Source organism: Bos indicus x Bos taurus, chromosome 23 (assembly GCF_003369695.1).
Source record: "Bos indicus x Bos taurus breed Angus x Brahman F1 hybrid chromosome 23, Bos_hybrid_MaternalHap_v2.0, whole genome shotgun sequence".
NCBI classification, from domain to species: Eukaryota; Metazoa; Chordata; class Mammalia; order Artiodactyla; family Bovidae; genus Bos; species Bos indicus x Bos taurus.
The window spans coordinates 52,166,670-52,184,323 of record NC_040098.1 but is presented as its reverse complement, the minus strand read 5'-3'; the positions used below and the strand labels follow the sequence as shown (position 1 = coordinate 52,184,323).

Here is a 17,654-nt window from a genome sequence, read left to right as displayed (position 1 = left end):
GTACTCCAGGCCAAACTTGCTTGTTACTCTGCTTTTGCATCGCAATCCCCTATGATGGAAAGGATCTTTTGTTGGTGTTAGTTCTAGAAGGTCTTGTAGGTCTTCACAGAACCAGTCACCTTCAGCTTCTTCGGCATCAGTGGTTGGGACACAGACCTGGATTACTATGGTGCTGAATGGTTTGCCTGAAACTAACTATAACTTAATCAGAGGAACACGCATGTGTTTCAGGAGACCCTCAGGCCTCTGTGATACACAGAGGGCTCTGTGTGTGTGAGCGAGTGTGTTTGAGCATGTAGATATACGTGTGCACACACTTATTGCACTTTTCTATAGAGAAAGATTGAGGATTTAGTCAGAAAGGTCTACCATCCAAGGACAGTTAAAAAAACTAAAAAACCCTGCCTCCCTGAGACCTGCTGCTGTCAATCCTCACACAGCGAAGTGTGATCTCTACAAATAAACAGAACCGCCAGGATCAGGCGACCCCTTCCCACCACACACCACACGCTTGCACTGTACACCTGACTGTCCTCCAGCAGCCGCCCACCTGCCAGGACCCCCACCCACCACGTCCACTTTAAAGGACCTGAACTCAGCCGTCACCACTGGGCGGGGGGAGCCCTCCTGCCACCCACCGTGCCCCTGGGGCCGGAGCCCGTGGTTCAGTCCCGGCCACTGTGACAGGGCCATGTGGCAGTGGTCCCTGCAGAGGGAGGTGTGTGTCCTGAGGAGGGAGAGGCCCGGGGCTGCCCTCTGTCCTCACGGGGTGGGGGGCAGGAGGGGGGTCGGGCCTCAGGCCGGTCTCCCTGCAGCCCGGGCCATGATGTCCTGGAATCTGCTTAAGCCTCCCGAGCCCCGCGACATCCCGCCGCCCACCCTCCTCTCTTCCTTCCCCACCAACCACCCCAACTCCACCTCTAGGAGCCCTGACCCCCATCAGCCTGCTCTCCTCTCTTCCTTTCCCACCGCGGGAACCCTGCACCGCCCACCCCCAGCCTGCTCTCCTCTCTGGGGTCTTTGCTCCCCATCCCTCCCCGAGGCAGGAGAGCTGGGGGGCGGCTACAAGGGCCTTCCTGGGATACAGGACTGCGGGATATTTTTAATATACTCTAATGTCGCTACAATACAATATGACATTTACGTAATAAAATATAATAGCGTATCAGATAAAATATTTTAATATTAGGTGAAGGTTTATATTTGTGGTTTGCTGTTTAATTTTAAAGGAGATATATATAATTTCACCAACTTGCTCTTGAACTCAAGTATTTTACTGAGGTATAAGGTGGATAAAAAGGCCCCCCAACCCTGTTTTAAATAGTAAATACCCCTGTGCTTATAATAATTTCGTAAATGGCTTGAAAAGTGATGGTACCCTTGTGGGGATTAAACATGCAAATACCCGAGCACACACGGGGCTGGACACATACAAGCACTGGGTGTTTTAGCTGCTGTTATTAATGATAATCCTGCTGCTGCTGCTGCTAAGTCGCTTCAGTCATGTCCAACTCTGTGCGACCCCATAGACGGCAGCCCACTAGGCTCCTCTGTCCCCGGGATTCTCCAGGCAAGAATACTGGAGTGGGTTGCCATTTCCTTCTCCAATGCACGAAAGTGAAAAGTCAAAGTGAAGTCGCTCAGTCGTACCTGACTCTTAGCAACCCCATGGACTGTAGCCTACCAGGCTCCTCCGTCCATGGGATTTTCCAGGCAAGAGTACTGGAGTGGGGTGCCATTGCCTTCTCCGATGATAATCCTAGTACTACCTAAATTATAAGTATAATGGCTTTGATGTGAGTAACTGAGCTCCAGGCATTTTAATACAAGTAACCACCTTGCAGGCAAGGTGGTTCTTTCTCACTCTCTCACCCCTCTCTGACCTTCCCAGCCCCACGGGGCCCTGTGCACACAGTCTGTGTGAGGGAGCCCTTCTTGCGGGTGTGCCATCAGGAAACAACCGTCCTCCGAAAGAAGACAAGATGGGCTATGCTTCAGAGAGCAAAAAGCCAGGCCGGGTTTTAATCAAATTCATTTAGGCTCTGGAATTATTCCAGCTGCGTCTGAAAGAAACGCTGACAGAAAGCAGATGCAGAGGAGCTAAGAAATGGCTGGCACTGATAGCACCACAGGGGCCGTGGGCATGGCCTGAGGGCCTCACACCCTCCTGCGGGCAAGACAGGCACTCCATCCCAAGCCTGGCAAGGCACTTTCTCACTCACCCCTTTCTAAAAACCATCTGAGAGTTGTAACGAGAATCTCAGGAAACAAGAGGAAAAGAAAGCTGAAGGGTCACAAAGAACTCGTCTGAAAACCAAGATGCCCAGAAACCCCTCTGGAAGCTGGGAGGTCAAAGGAAAGTGATAAAGGACAAAACAAACCCCAGCCTTCTGTGCCCAAACCACCTCCAGTCCCCGCTCCCCCAGGGACAGAGGAAAGTGATGGGACGGAAACCCTGTCCCCCAGGAAAGGCAGGATGGAGGCCCGGCAGCAGATCGGAGCTCAGGGGCCACTGAGCACTTGCATTTATAACCGTTTCCTGGACCAAAAGTCTGTCTCGCCAGAAGTTAAGGGATTCACTTTTGCAACATGCTTTCACATCCTGCAGGGGAAAGCAGGTGCTGACTTTACTCACCTCCGAGAGGACAGCACATTGACATACTTTAACTTCTATCCTCCCCACCTGATAATGCTTCAATAACCTCAAGTATGTATGGTTTTAATTTTGGATACTTGATATACTTTAATGTGTGTGTATTTTAAAGTGTTTCAGATTACAAATGCCACACCACTTACCGTAAACTAGCCTACGGACCAACAACCCTGCAATTAAGGGTGAATTATCCTCATTCAATAGATTAAGACTCCAAGGTTCCCAGAGGGGAAAGCCTGAGTTGCAAAGTCCCAAAACTGGACCGGAGCCTTTGCTCGCGCATCCCTGGGGGCTCCTTCTAAACCGCCTTGCCCCGGGCCCACGCACATGCAGGCAGCCCCTCTGGGCCACTCCTGGCAATGCTGACTCATCAGCAGCCCTCCGACTTCCCCGTCTGCATCTGGATCCCTGTGTTTGCTACAGACCCACACTAAAGATCAATATCACAGCAGAAAGGGAGTAGCAGAACACCTGTAATCACACACTAAGCTGGAGACCAGAAGGGAGTGACTGCAAAGCGCCAGGAGGGCAGAATAAGGAAACGCTTAGAGGAGACAGGAGCGGGGTGGATGGAGGCCAGCGCCCCTTCCACCCAGACCAAGACCTGCACACATCCTGACTGCCCCTTCCAGGACTGTTTAAATAAGAACCCACTGTTTGCTTTCTCAGCTCTCTGGGCACAGTCACCACCCACAAGGCAATCAGGGGGCCAGAGTCCTGCCCCTACAGCACTGCATTCTCGGGCAGGTGACCTCTGTCCCTCATGATAAGCTGCTCTCACTGCAGGCCTTAAGGCCTCTGCTGAAGAAGAGGGTGTGTGTGTGGGTGTGTGTGGGTGTGTGTGGGTGTGTGTGGGTGTGTGTGGGTATGTGTCGGAAAAGACGACTGTAAGGAGAAGAAATGGGGGAGGGAGAAAACTACAGGAGGGAGAGAAAAAACAGATAATCAAGCCAGGACCTTTTGTAAAAGGTGACCCAGGTTGGCAGCCAAGACTTTTCAACAGTTCACCATGTCTCCACACAGCCAGTCTCAAGAAAATCCAGGAGAAATCCTGACAGTGCCTGGTGGTCCTCGCCCAGGTGGGCCCTTGACCTGGTGGGCCCTCAGGCTGCTGGTCCTTGGCCAGGTGGGCCCTCGGCCTGGTGGTCCTCGGCCAGGTGGGACCTCGGCCAGGTGGGCCCTCCACCACCACCTTCCCAGTGTGAGGAGCCATCCTGGTGCGTGCCCTGCTGCACACAAGCTTGTCTTTCCTTGGGACTGGCCTTGGGTGCAGAACCCGGGCTCCTGGGCAGAAAAATAGAAAACCTGGGAAGTGAGAGTCTGTTCTACAGAGGGGCCAGGATGCAGGCTCCAAACTCGGACAGAATTCGTCAGAGCTGCAGGAGACCACCATGGGATATAAGAGTTAGATTTATAGATGAAAACTGTGTGTAAGAATAAAAATAAAACCAACTCCTGGCATTGCTGTGTGTTATAATTGAATTTAAATGTTAATGAATCAAGTTAATAAAGTCCTCTCGTGGAACACACCATTAACAAAAGTAAACTGAAAAGCATACCCAGAGCAACAGTCCCGACACCAAAGGTACGGACACGTCTCTGAATGTGTCTGAGTCTCTGAAAGCGCGATCTTCAAGACATAACAGTGAGTCAAGGTTTTGCCTTTAACATGTCAAAATTAACGAACTCTGATCCTACTCGCATGTATTCCCCTAAATTACATAATCTCACTGAAAACAGAAAACCATACAAACGACTTAACGTGTAAGCCAAAATCTACAAGCAGAGTCTGTGACGGCTGTAGCACAGGCAAGGAGGCGTCGCATGGGCCGTGGGGTGAGGAACCTTAAGATGGGGTCCCTCACTCCGGAACGGCCCTACCCACCCTCGCTGACTCCTACGGAAGATCAGCGGGAGTCCAGAGCTGCTGCGAGAGCCTGTCCCAGTCTAGGCAGTAAGGTTTGCTGAAAGGCAGGGAAGCGATTCAGAAACAGAACGACGAAAGCAAGCGGTGAGATCGGGCTCCGACTGCTGTCATCACGGTGGTGCACTTTCCCCTGATACTTTATACCCTCTTAAACTTCACAATTTTTCTACAGTATGCACATAATACTCTTTTTAAAACTGGGGAAAGTGTTCAGGAAAAGACAAGCTGTATCTTCAAGTCGCCGCCGCCACCACCCGCTCAGCTCCAGCTCACTCCTGAGTCACTGGGACTGTTCCACAAGCAGCCAAGGGTGAGTCCCACCCCAAGGCCAGCAGACTGAAGGGGGAGGACCCGAGACTGTCCACGCTGAGAGCTGTCCACGCTGCCCAGCTGGTTCCTACTGTAGCTGCAGAACCTGGGCATCTTCGAGGAGGACTGGAATTGAAGGTCAAACGCCAAGAAGAAAATCAAAACCTTCTTTTGGAACAAGCCCCAAATCTAGAGAATTGCTGATGCTGGCAGAATGTCAGTAATTCCTAGAGAGTGAGCCGGAGCTGTGAAGACGAGAGCAGGGGGTGAGACGGGGTGGGCTGGAGGACGGAGTGGACAGGCGAGGACTGCCTCCTTGGGGTTCTGGAACAAAGGGTGTGTCTGCACAGGTGCACCTCGGGCCACAGGGGTGGTGCTCTTAGCGGCCAGGCCCACTCCCCTGGGCCGGCCACGTGCAGGCTGCCCAGAGCTCCCCTGCGCCCTTCAAGCAGGGGCTCCCACACCTGCCCCCAGTAGCTCAGCTCCAGGCACGTAGGGACACAAGACCATCCTTCAGTGAAACCCAGGCATCGGTCCCCAGGCCACCCCTTCCCCAGCGAAGGGCCCCAGCTACTCAGAGACCCCCTAAAGAGCCTGGCCGGAGGCTGTTCCCCAAGTCCTCCTCGAGTCCAAGCCACACCGGATGTCACCCAGATTGACCAGCCCTCCTCAAGTCCGGTTTCCATTACACGCGCTGGAAACTCCAGCCAGGAAACGAGGGGAGGCATCCAGGCCTTCACTCCCTGCGTGGATCTCCCTCTTCCAAAAAGTGTATTTAAAGAGAAGAAAATCAATGCAAGCAGGAGAAGCAGCCCGTGTGGCTCAGAGAGCCCAGAGGGAACCCCAGGCTTCCTGGACACAAGCCAAGCCGCCACCGAGCACGGGACCCCCACAGGGGCTTCTGGCCCCCAGCCGGGCCCCAGCCACTGGCCTGCTTGCCATAAAGGGTTCCTTCTAAGACACCCCGTTGTTTCTAGGAATTAAAACCAAAATCTCCAAAATAACAGTATGGTAATAGAATAAACTTAAAATCTATATGCTCGAACATTACTAAAGACTAAAACACAATTCAATGGAAAAAAAAAATACTACATAAATTGAAATAATTCAAAAGTTCCTAAACAGTCAAAACAGCAAAATGGATGTGGGGGGAGGGGGTAAAATGAAAAACCACTACAGTCCACAAAAAAGCTAAAAGAAAACAATAGAAATGGTTCAGTATTTGTTCTAACTTCTATGTTTCCTTCCCAAGGTTTACATTAAAAAGCAAAACTTTCTGAAAAACCCACCATGTATTATCACCTCCCCTGAAAACCAACCCCTCCCAAAGTCTTCCTATTCACCCCTGAGAAATTCACTCAGTACCCGCCCTGCAGGGCATACCCAGGTTTGACCAATGTCATAAAGCCAAGTCAAAACCAGTCAGAACCGCCCCAAACCTGATTTCAGTTTCAGGTTCCCAAGTTAGACCTGAAACAGCAAGAATCTGCACCTTCCCTCCCGCGCCCTAGGAGGCAGCCCAGGTCCAGAGCTGTCAGAGGGGCGGGGGTCCTGGCCCCAAGGCTGCTGCGGTACTCTCTGTGAAGTGGGCTCTGCCCAGCGTGCCAGGGAATGTGGCGACAAACGAAATCTCCAGCAGGCAGCTCCTCGTGCTCACAAGTACTGTGCACGGTGCCCAGCGGTCGGCAGGCACCAGCTGGACACGGCGGGCACGGTGGGCAGGCCCTGCACGCCCTTCCCAGCGTCCTGGTTTCCAGGACACGGCCTGCTCCAGGGCATAAGTCATGGGACGTGTCCTACCCTGCCGTCCAGAAAAAGCAGTCATCGCAGGCCCGGAGACTTATACTTGAGCCCTGAGAATCAGACAAGTAACTCTTTTTTAATAAAGCAGTATTCAGCGGAGGGCCAAATGCCACCAACAGACCAATACCAATCCATGACAGTTACAGCCCACTCTTCTACAAAACGAGAAGAAGAGACAGACTAATACAAAAGTAGGTCCCACAGCCCAGAGGATGTGATTTGGTGATTGTTCTTTACTCTGACAACACATCCTTGTTACACTTCAGTGTGCAAGATGGCTGGGACCACAGAGGAATTTGCTTAAAGTTCCCACATTCAAGATAAAACTTGGCCACTGCATATCATTCTCAAGTTTTTCTCAGTCTACGAAATCTGGGATGGGCTGATACTCAGGACTCCTCCTAGCTCATCCCCCCAGACCCAACACAGGGCATGGCAGGAGCACCTTCTCCTTATTCCCCGCATCATTTCTGAGACAGCAAGCAGGACACCGACTTCTCAGTGTGCCCACACGACGAGAACTAAACCACAGCAGTCCCGCCGCAGGCCCACCCAGGTGTCCTCGCGTGCGAACGGCCACAGCGTGTTACACGCGTGCCGCAGTGACTTATTTATTCTGATCACAGAAACTAACATGCGTGTTACACGCGTGCCGCAGTGACTTATTTATTCTGATCACAGAAACTAACATGCGTGTTACACGCGTGCCGCAGTGACTTATTTATTCTGATCACAGAAACTAACATGCTGTTACACGCGTGCCGCAGTGATTTATTTATTCTGATCACAGAAACTAACATGCGTGTTACACGCGTGCCGCAGTGACTTATTTATTCTGATCACAGAAACTAACATGCGTGTTACACGCGTGCCGCAGTGACTTATTTATTCTGATCACAGAAACTAACATGCGTGTTACACGCGTGCCGCAGTGACTTATTTATTCTGATCACAGAAACTAACATGCGTGTTACACGCGTGCCGCAGTGACTTATTTATTCTGATCACAGAAACTAACATGCTGTTACACGCGTGCCGCAGTGACTTATTTATTCTGATCACAGAAACTAACATGCGTGTTACACGCGTGCCGCAGTGACTTATTTATTCTGATCACAGAAACTAACATGCGTGTTACACGCGTGCCGCAGTGACTTATTTATTCTGATCACAGAAATTAACATGTGTGTTACACGCGTGCCGCAGTGACTTATTTATTCTGATCACAGAAATTAACATGCTGTGTTACACGCATGCCGCAGTGACTTATTTATTCTGATCACAGAAATTAACATGCTGTTACACGCGTGCCGCAGTGACTTATTTATTCTGATCACAGAAATTAACATGCTGTTACACGCGTGCCGCAGTGACTTATTTATTCTGATCACAGAAATTAACATGCGTGTTACACGCGTGCCGCAGTGACTTATTTATTCTGATCACAGAAATTAACATGCTGTTACACGCGTGCCGCAGTGACTTATTTATTCTGATCACAGAAATTAACATGCGTGTTACACGCGTGCCGCAGTGACTTATTTAGTCTGATCACAGAAATTAACACGCTGTGAAGTTACCTGTCAAACTACGTGCGCCCCCAGACGACCAGTTCCTTGAGAAACGTCCCAGCCATCGCGCTGGTGGCCACATCCCCAGCACCTAACTCAGCACAGGACAAACCTCAGCAGGTATTTGTTTTTGTGTTCAGTCGCTAAGTCGTGTCCAACTCTTTGTGACCCCATGGACTGCAGCACATCAGGCTTCCCTGTCTTCACTATCTCCGAGACTTTGTTCAAACTCATTTCCATTGAGTTAGAGATGCTATCTAACCATCTCATTCTCTGCAGCTCCCTACTCCTTTTGACCTCAATCTTTCCCAGCATCAGAGTCTTTTTCCATGAGTTGGCTCTTCACATCAGTGGCCAAAGTACTGGAGCATCAACTTCAGCATCAGTCTCTCTAATGAATATTCAGGGTTGATTTCCTTTAGGGTTAACTGGTTGGATCTCCTTGCAGGTCAAGGGACTCTCAAGAGTCTTCTCCAACACCACAGTTCAAAGGCATCAATTCTTCAGTGCTCAGCCTTCTTTATGGTCTAACTCTCATATCCGTATATGACTACTGGAAAAACCACAGCTTTGACTAAAATGACCTTTGTCAGCAAAGTAATGTCTCTGCTTTTTAATATGCTGTCTAGGTCGGTCATAGCTGTTCTTCCAAGGAGCAAGTGTCTTTTAATTTCATGGCTGCAGTCACCATCTGCAGTGATTTTAAAGCCCCCCAAAATAAAGTCTCTCAGTGCTTCCACTTTTTCCCCCATCTATTTGCCATGAAGTGATGGCACCAGACACCATGATCTTAGTTTTTTGAAAGTTGAGTTTCAAGCCAGCTTTTTCACTCTCCTTTTTTACCCTCATCAAGAGTCTATTTAGTTCCTCTTCACTTTCTGCCATTAGAGTGTTATTATCTGCATATCTGAGGTTGTTGATATTTCTCCCAGCAATCTTGACTCCAATTTGTGAGTCTTCCAGCCAAGTGTTTCGCATGATGTACTCTGCATATAAGTTAAATAAGTAGGGTGATAATATACAGCTTCAACATACTCCTTTCTCAAATTCAAACCAGTCCGTTGTTCCACGTCCGGTTCTAACCATTGCTTCTTGACCTGCATACAGGTTTCTCAGGAGGCAGGTTAAGGTGGTCTGGTATTCCCATCTCTTTAAGAATTTTCCAGATTGTTGTCATCCACACCGTCTAAGGCTTCCACATAGTCAACGAAGCAGAAGTAGATATTTTTCTGGAATTCCCTTGCTTTCTCCATGACCCAACAAATGTTGGCAATTTGATCTGGTTCCCATGGAACCTGACTCGTCCACCACTGAGCATCCTTCCCACTGTGGCGCAGATGCTTTGTTCTTCCTGGAGCTATTACTAATTGCTCTCCAACCTTCCCCAGCAGCACACTGGACGAGTTCTGACCTGGGGGGCTCGTGCTCTGGTGTTACATCTTTCTGCCTTATCATACTGTTCACAGGGTTCTTGCGGCAAGAATACTGGGGTGGTTGGCCATTCCCTCCCCAGCAGACGTTTTGTCAGGACTCTCCACTACAGCCCGTTCATCTTGGGTGGCCCCGCACGGCACGGCTCAGACCCTCACTGAGTTGGGCAAGGCCCTCTGCCATGACAAGGCTGTGATCGTGAAGGGGCTGGCAGACATTTACTGCATGAATAGACATGCCACTATTAAACACGAAGCACAAAATATAGATGCTTATATCTTTTAACATTTCAATCCAAAAAAACAAATAGCAGGAATTTAAAAGCCTTCTTCACCAAAAAATCACTTCATTTGGTAAAACCTACCATGGCAGACAGCTCAGATTTTCTGCTTTTAACCCTATAAAGTGAAAGTGAAGTCGCTCAGTCGTGTCCAACTCTTTGCGACCCCATGGACTGTAGCCTGCCAGGCTCCTCTGTCCATGGGATTTTCCATTTAACTCTATAATTTCTAGCAAAATACCAACTCATCTCTTTCCAGTGTACACATTTAATTATAAATTCACTACAGTTAATTTTGAGCAAACTCCAGGAGATAGTGAAGGACAGAGGAGCCTAGGGTGCTACCTCCATGGGGTCAAAAGAGCTGGATATGACTTAGCCACTGAGCAACTACAGATAATAGTCACTTTTTAAATTCTCCTATTGGACTTATCTTTAAAACTGATATTAAATGACTGCGCTGCTTAAATACAAGATGTTTTGCCCTCAATAGATTACAATCAGCATTCAGTCCTGTAGTCACAGCGCATGTCACTCTCAACAGACTTCAGAGGTCGCCAGGTGACCCCTTCGCGTGACAGAGTCAGAAAAAAAATCACAGCTATACACTTAATCGGTGTCAAAACCCAGCCTCTGATTCTCACTCAAGTCCACTGTCTTTCCTCAGTTAATCAATTAACTACGTGTAATGTAAAGACATAAAAAACTCCCACCAGGTAACAGTCTCTGACCAAAGCAGGACCTGCCATCCTGGAGCACTCACGCTACATAGGATTAGCGTCCGACCATGGCCAGCAATCCTCTCGCCCCGGGAGGATAAGCCCGGCTCCCAGATCTGCTTGACTGTAAGACCCACCGGACGGCAAAGCGGTTTACAGCCTGCAGCTGATCCAAATCCCATGGAACCTGCTGCCTGCACAAAGCGAGGCAGACTACTGTACCCTCCACGTGCAATGCCCTCTCCTCATACGCAAGAGCGCTTTCTATCTGGCTGCTCTATGAAGAGAAAGTCCATCCTAGTAAGCTCTCTATTTCATGCCAGATTTCTTTTCTTGTTGTTCAGTTGCTAAGTCATGTCTGACTCTTTGCGACCCCACAGATTGCAGTATGCAAGATCTCCCTGTCCCTTACCATCTCTCAGAATTTGCTCAAACTCATGTCCTTTGACTTGGTGATGCCATCCAACCATCTCATCCTCTGTCGTCCCCTTCTCCTCCCGCCTTCAATCTTTCCCAGCATCATGGTCTTTTCCAATGAGTCGGCTCTTTGCATCAGGTGGCCAAAGTATTGGAGCTTCAGCTTAGCATCAGTCCTTCCAATGAATATTCAGGGTTGATTTCCTTTAGGACTGACTGGTTTGATCTGCTTGCTGCCCAAGGGACTCTAAAGAGTCTTCTCCAGCACCACAGTTCAAAGGCATCAATTATTCAGCGCTCTGCCTTTTTTATTGTCCAGCTCTCACATCCTTACATGACTACTGGAAAAACCATAGCTTTGACTCTACAGATCTTTGCAGGCAAAGTAATCTCTCTGCTTTTTAACATGCTGTCTAGGTTTGTCACTGCTGGTTTGTCATTGCTAAGACCTCTTTTCTATCTGGTAGGTATAACTGTTCCAACAGGGCAGCAATTGCAAACACCATGCCCAAACTGACACAGCACTTAAGGGGTTAAGCAGTAGCTCAAACCCACACTGGCCAAGAAGTCCAAATCTTCTTCCACCGCCCCAAGACAGAGTTCCAGCCTCCAGAGAGTTCACAAGATAAACTGCCAAGACAGTATGACCCAAATGACAGCGAAGAAAGAAAAAAAAAAAAAAATGAGCAGCACAGAACATAATGATGGATACAGATTTGCCTTACTGCTGTAATCTACATCCTTTCACAACTGCAAAACAAAAAAAACTCTTGAATATGCTTTATTTCAAATGTGACAATTTATCCACCTCCCCTTAAAAGTTATTTACCTGTTCTTAGAATTAGTTAATACTAGTTAAAAACTTCAGAGAAGGCAATGGCACCCCACTCCAGTACTCTTGCCTGGAAAATCCCATGGACGGAGGAGCCTGGTAGGCTTCAATCCATCAGGTTGCTAAGAGTCGGGCACGACTGAGCGACTTCACTTTCAGTTTTCACTTTCATGCATTGGAGAAGGCAATGGCAACCCACTCCTGTGTTCTTGCCTGGAGAATCCCAGGGACGGGGGAGCCTGGTGGGCTGCCGTCTATGGGGTCGCACAGAGTTGGACACGACTGAAGTGACTTAGCAGCAGCAGCAGTTAAAAACTTGATAGGAAATAAAATTGCTGGGATTTATATTTCACACCTGACTTTGTAAACAAGGATGGGAGTCACCTCTGGGCAAAGTGTTTAACCTCTGCCTTTCCCAGGGGCGACAAGAAAGCTGCCTCACAGGAGGGCTCCCTGCTCCGAAAGCGAAACAGAGGCAGAGCCCACTGGGCGACGTTCGGCACACAGTGGACGCCCGCGCGGCTCAGTCACCGTCGCCGCCCCTCGTCACCGCCACGTCACCATCGGGAACATCGGGGCCACGAGCAGGCTCCCCCTGGGCTGCCTGTTCCGTCGCAGCCCCAGGGCGGGACACGCGGCTGGCGCTCAAGCGCCTGCGGACGCTGACCGCACCACGGTTACGGGCACGTCTATGACTGAATAGAGGACGGTCAGCCCCCAGGTGTAACTGCCTCCAGGAGGAGACCAATTAAGCGTGAAAAAATTTGCTCCTAGAAATTCAGGAGATATGAAATGGAGAACCGCTCTCAGCCTGAACACAAGGCTTGTTGGGGGAGAGAAGCGGGAGGGCTCTCTCAAGTGAGGGAAGCATCTGTGCAGAGCCGACCCCCATCAGGGCAAAGGCAAGTCAGCAGTGCGTGTCCAGAGCAGGCTTACATGTCAGGGCACAGGAGACTGGAATGGGGGGCTACCAGTCTCCTCAGAAACGCGGGCCTGTCAGCGAGGACAGACCCCAACCTGCAGGGAGCAGAGAAGCACAGGAAGAATGGCTCTCGCTGCCAGTCCTCAGCTGCCACCTCCTGGCTTCTGCATCCACCTCAGAAGCAGGTGAGGCCTGTGAGAGCCGCCCATGTCCAGGGAACCTGGGCACCTGCTCTATGTATGTTCCCTCTAAAGGCTACGGGGGACCTACAGCAGCTAGAACACAATCAAATCAGTAAAAACAAGAAACAAGGCCATAAAAATGCAATTCCAAGACAAAATATTATAGCTTAAATAATCGGACCTCGACAACTCAAACAGTTCATCTCTTTGCTCTACACAAGACTCAGCACAAACGTGCGGTCTCCCAGCAAGCTAAGTCCTCTTGGCCAGGACTGCCTTTCCAACCGCGCACAGAGGAACGCTGTGTCTCCCGCGTGTCATGGCCAGGACTCTGGAACTCGGGCCTGCTGAGATGTCCGAGCACATCGAAACCGCTTCGTAAGGCAAACCCAGGGTACCTGTGGGTATGAAGGACTCACTGGTGCAACTCCTCCATATTTAAAACACCAACGTCCTACCAAGCAGACCCGACAAAACAATCTGAGTTCCAGCCTGCCTACGCTCCCGGCTGAGACTAGCCTGACATAACCCACAGCAGGAAGGCCAGGACACGTCTACAAACGCTGACCGTTCACTTCTCCGAGTCCCCACCCACCCAGTGTGCTCCCCGGGCCCGTTAGGGGGATGACTCTACTGAGCTCCTCGTGTGTCGTTCTGCTCTATGTCCCCCTGAGAGCTCAGGGCTAACGAAGCCTCACCCGCCCACCCATTCTATCTCGACTGTCAGGGAGCCCAAAGCTGAGTCTCATGCCCGCCTGACGCTGTCCTTGGCGCTGGGGACACAATCTCCATCTTTCTACAGCCCACACTGCAGACTCCTGCTTCTTTCATTCTCCTTAGGATGGTCCAATGATGTGATTTTCATTGAAGCCACCTCAGAATCTTTTTGGAAAGGAGCAAGGAGAATGAAATTTCATAAATTATTACATATGTGTTAGTCACTCAGTCATGTCTAACTCTGCAACTCCCTGGACGGTAGCCCACCAGGCTCCTCTGTCCATGGAATTCTCCAGGCAACAATACTGGAGTGGGTTTTCACTTCCTTCTCCAGGATAAATTATTACATATCCTCCCATTATTACTACATTTGATCCTCACTGTCCCCCACCGCCCTCCCCGCGACCCCCCGCACTCCTGTACCCACTGCTCACCCAGAACACAGTCGGAGCTACTTCCAGCAGTCAGTGGCTTCTCCCAGAGTCCTGAGGCTGGATGAACCAGTCACGGGGCCTCTAATTCTTGAACAACACAAAGTTTGTCACGTGCATTAAGTCCCTGCACAGCTGTGCAGCTCTGGAGGGCAGAGTACACCCTATGTACCCTCATGTTCCCAGAGGCATCAAAGCAAGCCGTTCATCCCGCAGACACACAGTAAAGACACGCTCCATTAATAAGAAGAGTAAGTCAACATTCTGGAAGCCTACGTGGAGAAGTCATGTGAGGCGTAACAGGTCAAAAAAGGGTTTCTATCTTAAAGGTGTTTACAAACCAAAGAAAGTTAAAAAAAAAAACAAAACTAAGGCATGTACACGACCAATGTAACCAACAGAGACTCTACTTGTGTAAATACAAAGAAATGAAAATACAAACCCTGGAATGGCTGCACCTGGCTGGATGCGTGCAGGCACAGAGGCTTTTAGTTAAGAGGAGGGAGATCTGGGAGGGCATTCAGCCACAAATAACGACCCTGAAGAGGTACAGGCAGCAATATTCCAGCAGGAACATTCCCTGGCGCAGTAAAGAAGGGCAGGTGCAGTCACACCACAGGGTGAGCCCGGGGGTGGGGGCAGAGGGCTTGGAGGCGGCAACGCAGAGCAGGGCCTCCGCTCCCCCCGGCCAGTCAGTAAGAAAAATCCCCGGTAAACCATTCAGGGCTGCTGTCAGGAGAGATGGGAGGGAGGAAGCTGGGGTGGCTGTGACAGTGAAGACGAGAGACCACGGCAGACAGGCACCTGAAGTGCGCGCTTGGAACAACCCGTCCTAGAGCCCACGCCGGCCCAGGGGCCACGGCAGCCCTAAGGGCCAGAGCAGCGGTTTCCACCTCTCCTCTAAGAAGAGATCCCTTCTTAGAGTAAAGAATCCCTTTGCCCACCCCATCTCTCTCTCTCACACACACACAGAGCTGTAATTTCACATGGGTGGCTCGCTACAGAGGCAATGTAACAAGATGCCTTAGAGCAATTCTTGGGCTCAGATCTCAGCCCTGACACTCAGGAGGTATGCACCCGCAGGGAACATAACCTTGCTAAGCCAGGTGTAAAATGGGGACAGAAAACATATCTGCCTCTTATACAGAGACAAAACAAATGTTTAGCAAAGTGAGCCCTTCAGTAAGCTCTCACCCAAAGTGATGAAGAAAATGGACCACGGGTGTGTATCTCCAGACCCTTCCCATTGACCTCACGGCTCTCCCAGACCCGGGATACCCAGGGCAGGAGCCACTGTCCTGGAAGTTAAGTGCAGAGCAGACCAGTCACCTCCACCAGGAGGGGTTTACGTAGCCCTCAGAGTTCAGCACAGGCCAGGGCTGCAGAAGCCAACGACACCACCCAACAAGTGAGGGGACAACACAAGGGTGGGTGCTGGGGGCAAGCGGGAAACACTGGTGAAGAGATGAAGAGGCGGGCCTTAAAGGTGGAAGTGCTCCTCCGAGGGCGGAGGTGCCCACTGGCACCTCCAGCCCACTGCTCTCAGGGCTGTGAGCAGGGTTCCTTTCTAACCCGGTGGATTCACACTGCTGGCACTTAGCTTGCCATGAGCCATACGAACAGAGTTACAAGAACAGCTTAACTGACTTCTCCCCGATACTGAAAGCATGCAGTCTCTTGACTGAATTCAAGAGTTCTCTTCCTCAACCTCGCAGCTCCAGCCCGCCCACCTCTGCCACCAGTTTTCAAACCCGCATTTACTGTAATTAACGTAAACCCAGTGAGAGAGGTACCATTAACCAGGAAGTTATCAGGTAGCCAGCAGTCAGCATTGCCTAAGGCTCTAGACGGTTTCTACTTTCAGCCCCAGAGAGGCTGAGGGCAGTGTGAATCCCGCTGGACACCTCCTAGTCCACGATCGCTGCCTCAGTTGCCCCGTCTGTGAAGTGGGGGTCCTAAGAGCACCCCCTGGAAAAACAGCTGGGAAACCAAACGAGATGCATCAGCAGGTGACCGGCCGCAGTGGGCAGAGCAGCAGGCGCCTTGGAGTCACCACCTTTACTCGCGCCGCCCATCATTTCCTGAGCGCCGGGGTCTGCGGGGTGGGGGGACCCGAAAGGGCAGGCCCCGCCCGCCGCCACCTAGGCCGGGCTCGGACACTCCTCTGGGCCCGGCGGGAAGGGGACCGGCTGCCCCACGTGCATGTGCGGCCGCGGACACGGAACTGCCGGCGCTCACAGCAGCTCCTGCGAGGCGGGCTTTCATGTTTAAAAAGCACAAAACAGGCGCACATTTCCTGGTCTGCAGCCGCACAGCCCGGCTCCCTCTCGTTTCCTCCGCGACCGGGGGACCGGCGAGGGGCCGCGGCGGCAGAGAAGCCCCCGCGCGCGGATCCCGGCGGGGCGACCCCGGCGCCCACCCCTGGACCCCGGCCCCGAGCGCGCACGGGGGCGCCCCAAGCCCCCGGCCCCAGAGACCCCGGCCCCCGGCGCGGACCCCCGGCCCGCTCACCTGGCCCGTGATGCCCGTGATGAGCGCCACCTTCCTGGGCTTTCCCGTCTCGGCGTCCCCGGCGCCGCAGGCGCCGGGGTAGTGCGCCGCCGCCTGGGCCATATCCGCGCTCTGACCCGAGACGCCGACAGCCGGGGGTGTGCCGCGGAGCCGGCTGCAGGGACCAGCAACGCGCGGCCGGCCGCCACACTGACAGGCCGCCCGAAGGCCGGCGGGGCGGGCCGGGGGCGGGGCGGCCGGGATGCTGCCCGGCGGGCGCCGCGTGGTCGCGTCACCGCGCGACGCTCCGCGCAGCCCGCCGGGCCCCGCCCTCCCCGGCCTCCCCGCCAGGGCCGCGTCAGCTCGCGCAGCTCCGCGCTGCCCGCCGGGACCCGCCCACCCGGCCGGGGCTCCGCCCCCCAGCCCACAAACCCCGCCCCGCCCCGCCGGCGCCCCTCCCACCCCACAGGGGCCGCGCTCGCCGGGAGGGGCGGGGCTTAGGGCGGGGTCTACACCCAGGGGCGGGGCGTTGGGCGGGTCCGCGCGGGCTGGTCCAGATTGCTGGCAGACGCTAGGATGCTGGGTCTTCGCGCCAGGCCTGCCCCTCGTAAGGGCCGGCAGTGGACCGGGCGGGCTGTCAGCCACCTGGACTTGCCCATCTCACGCTGCTCGTCCTCCCCTCCACCCTCCCGAATCTCCCAGAATCATTGTACCTAGGGTGCCGAGTTGAGGTACGGGCTGACCTTTACCTTGGGAGAAGGCCCTTAATTCTGAATCCAGGGGTCACGGCCCTGGATCATCGGCTTTGACAAGTAAATTCTGCAGAAAGAAAGATAGAGCTAAGTCGTGTCCGACTCTTACGATCCCATGGCCTGTAGCCTGCCAGGCTCCTCTGTCCATGGAGTTCTCCAGGCAAGAATACTGGAGTGGGTTGCCATTTCATTCTCCAGGGAAACTTCCCGACCCAGAA

General features: G+C 52.1%; 1 protein-coding gene across 2 annotated transcripts in view; it reads right to left on the bottom strand.

Annotated features, from left to right (window-relative positions):
• GMDS (GDP-mannose 4,6-dehydratase) overlaps window positions 1-16,929 on the bottom strand; it is a 436,237-nt gene extending 419,308 nt beyond the window's left edge. Inside the window, exon 1 of one of the 2 annotated variants that reach the window (XM_027523951.1) lies at window positions 16,706-16,929. In XM_027523951.1, the coding sequence (XP_027379752.1) occupies window positions 16,706-16,807 (102 nt within the window). In that variant the 5' untranslated portion in view covers window positions 16,808-16,929. The remainder of the gene's footprint in view (window positions 1-16,705) is intronic. The other variant, XM_027523952.1, reaches the window with a different exon arrangement.
• Between the last annotated feature and the right edge of the window lie 725 nt (window positions 16,930-17,654).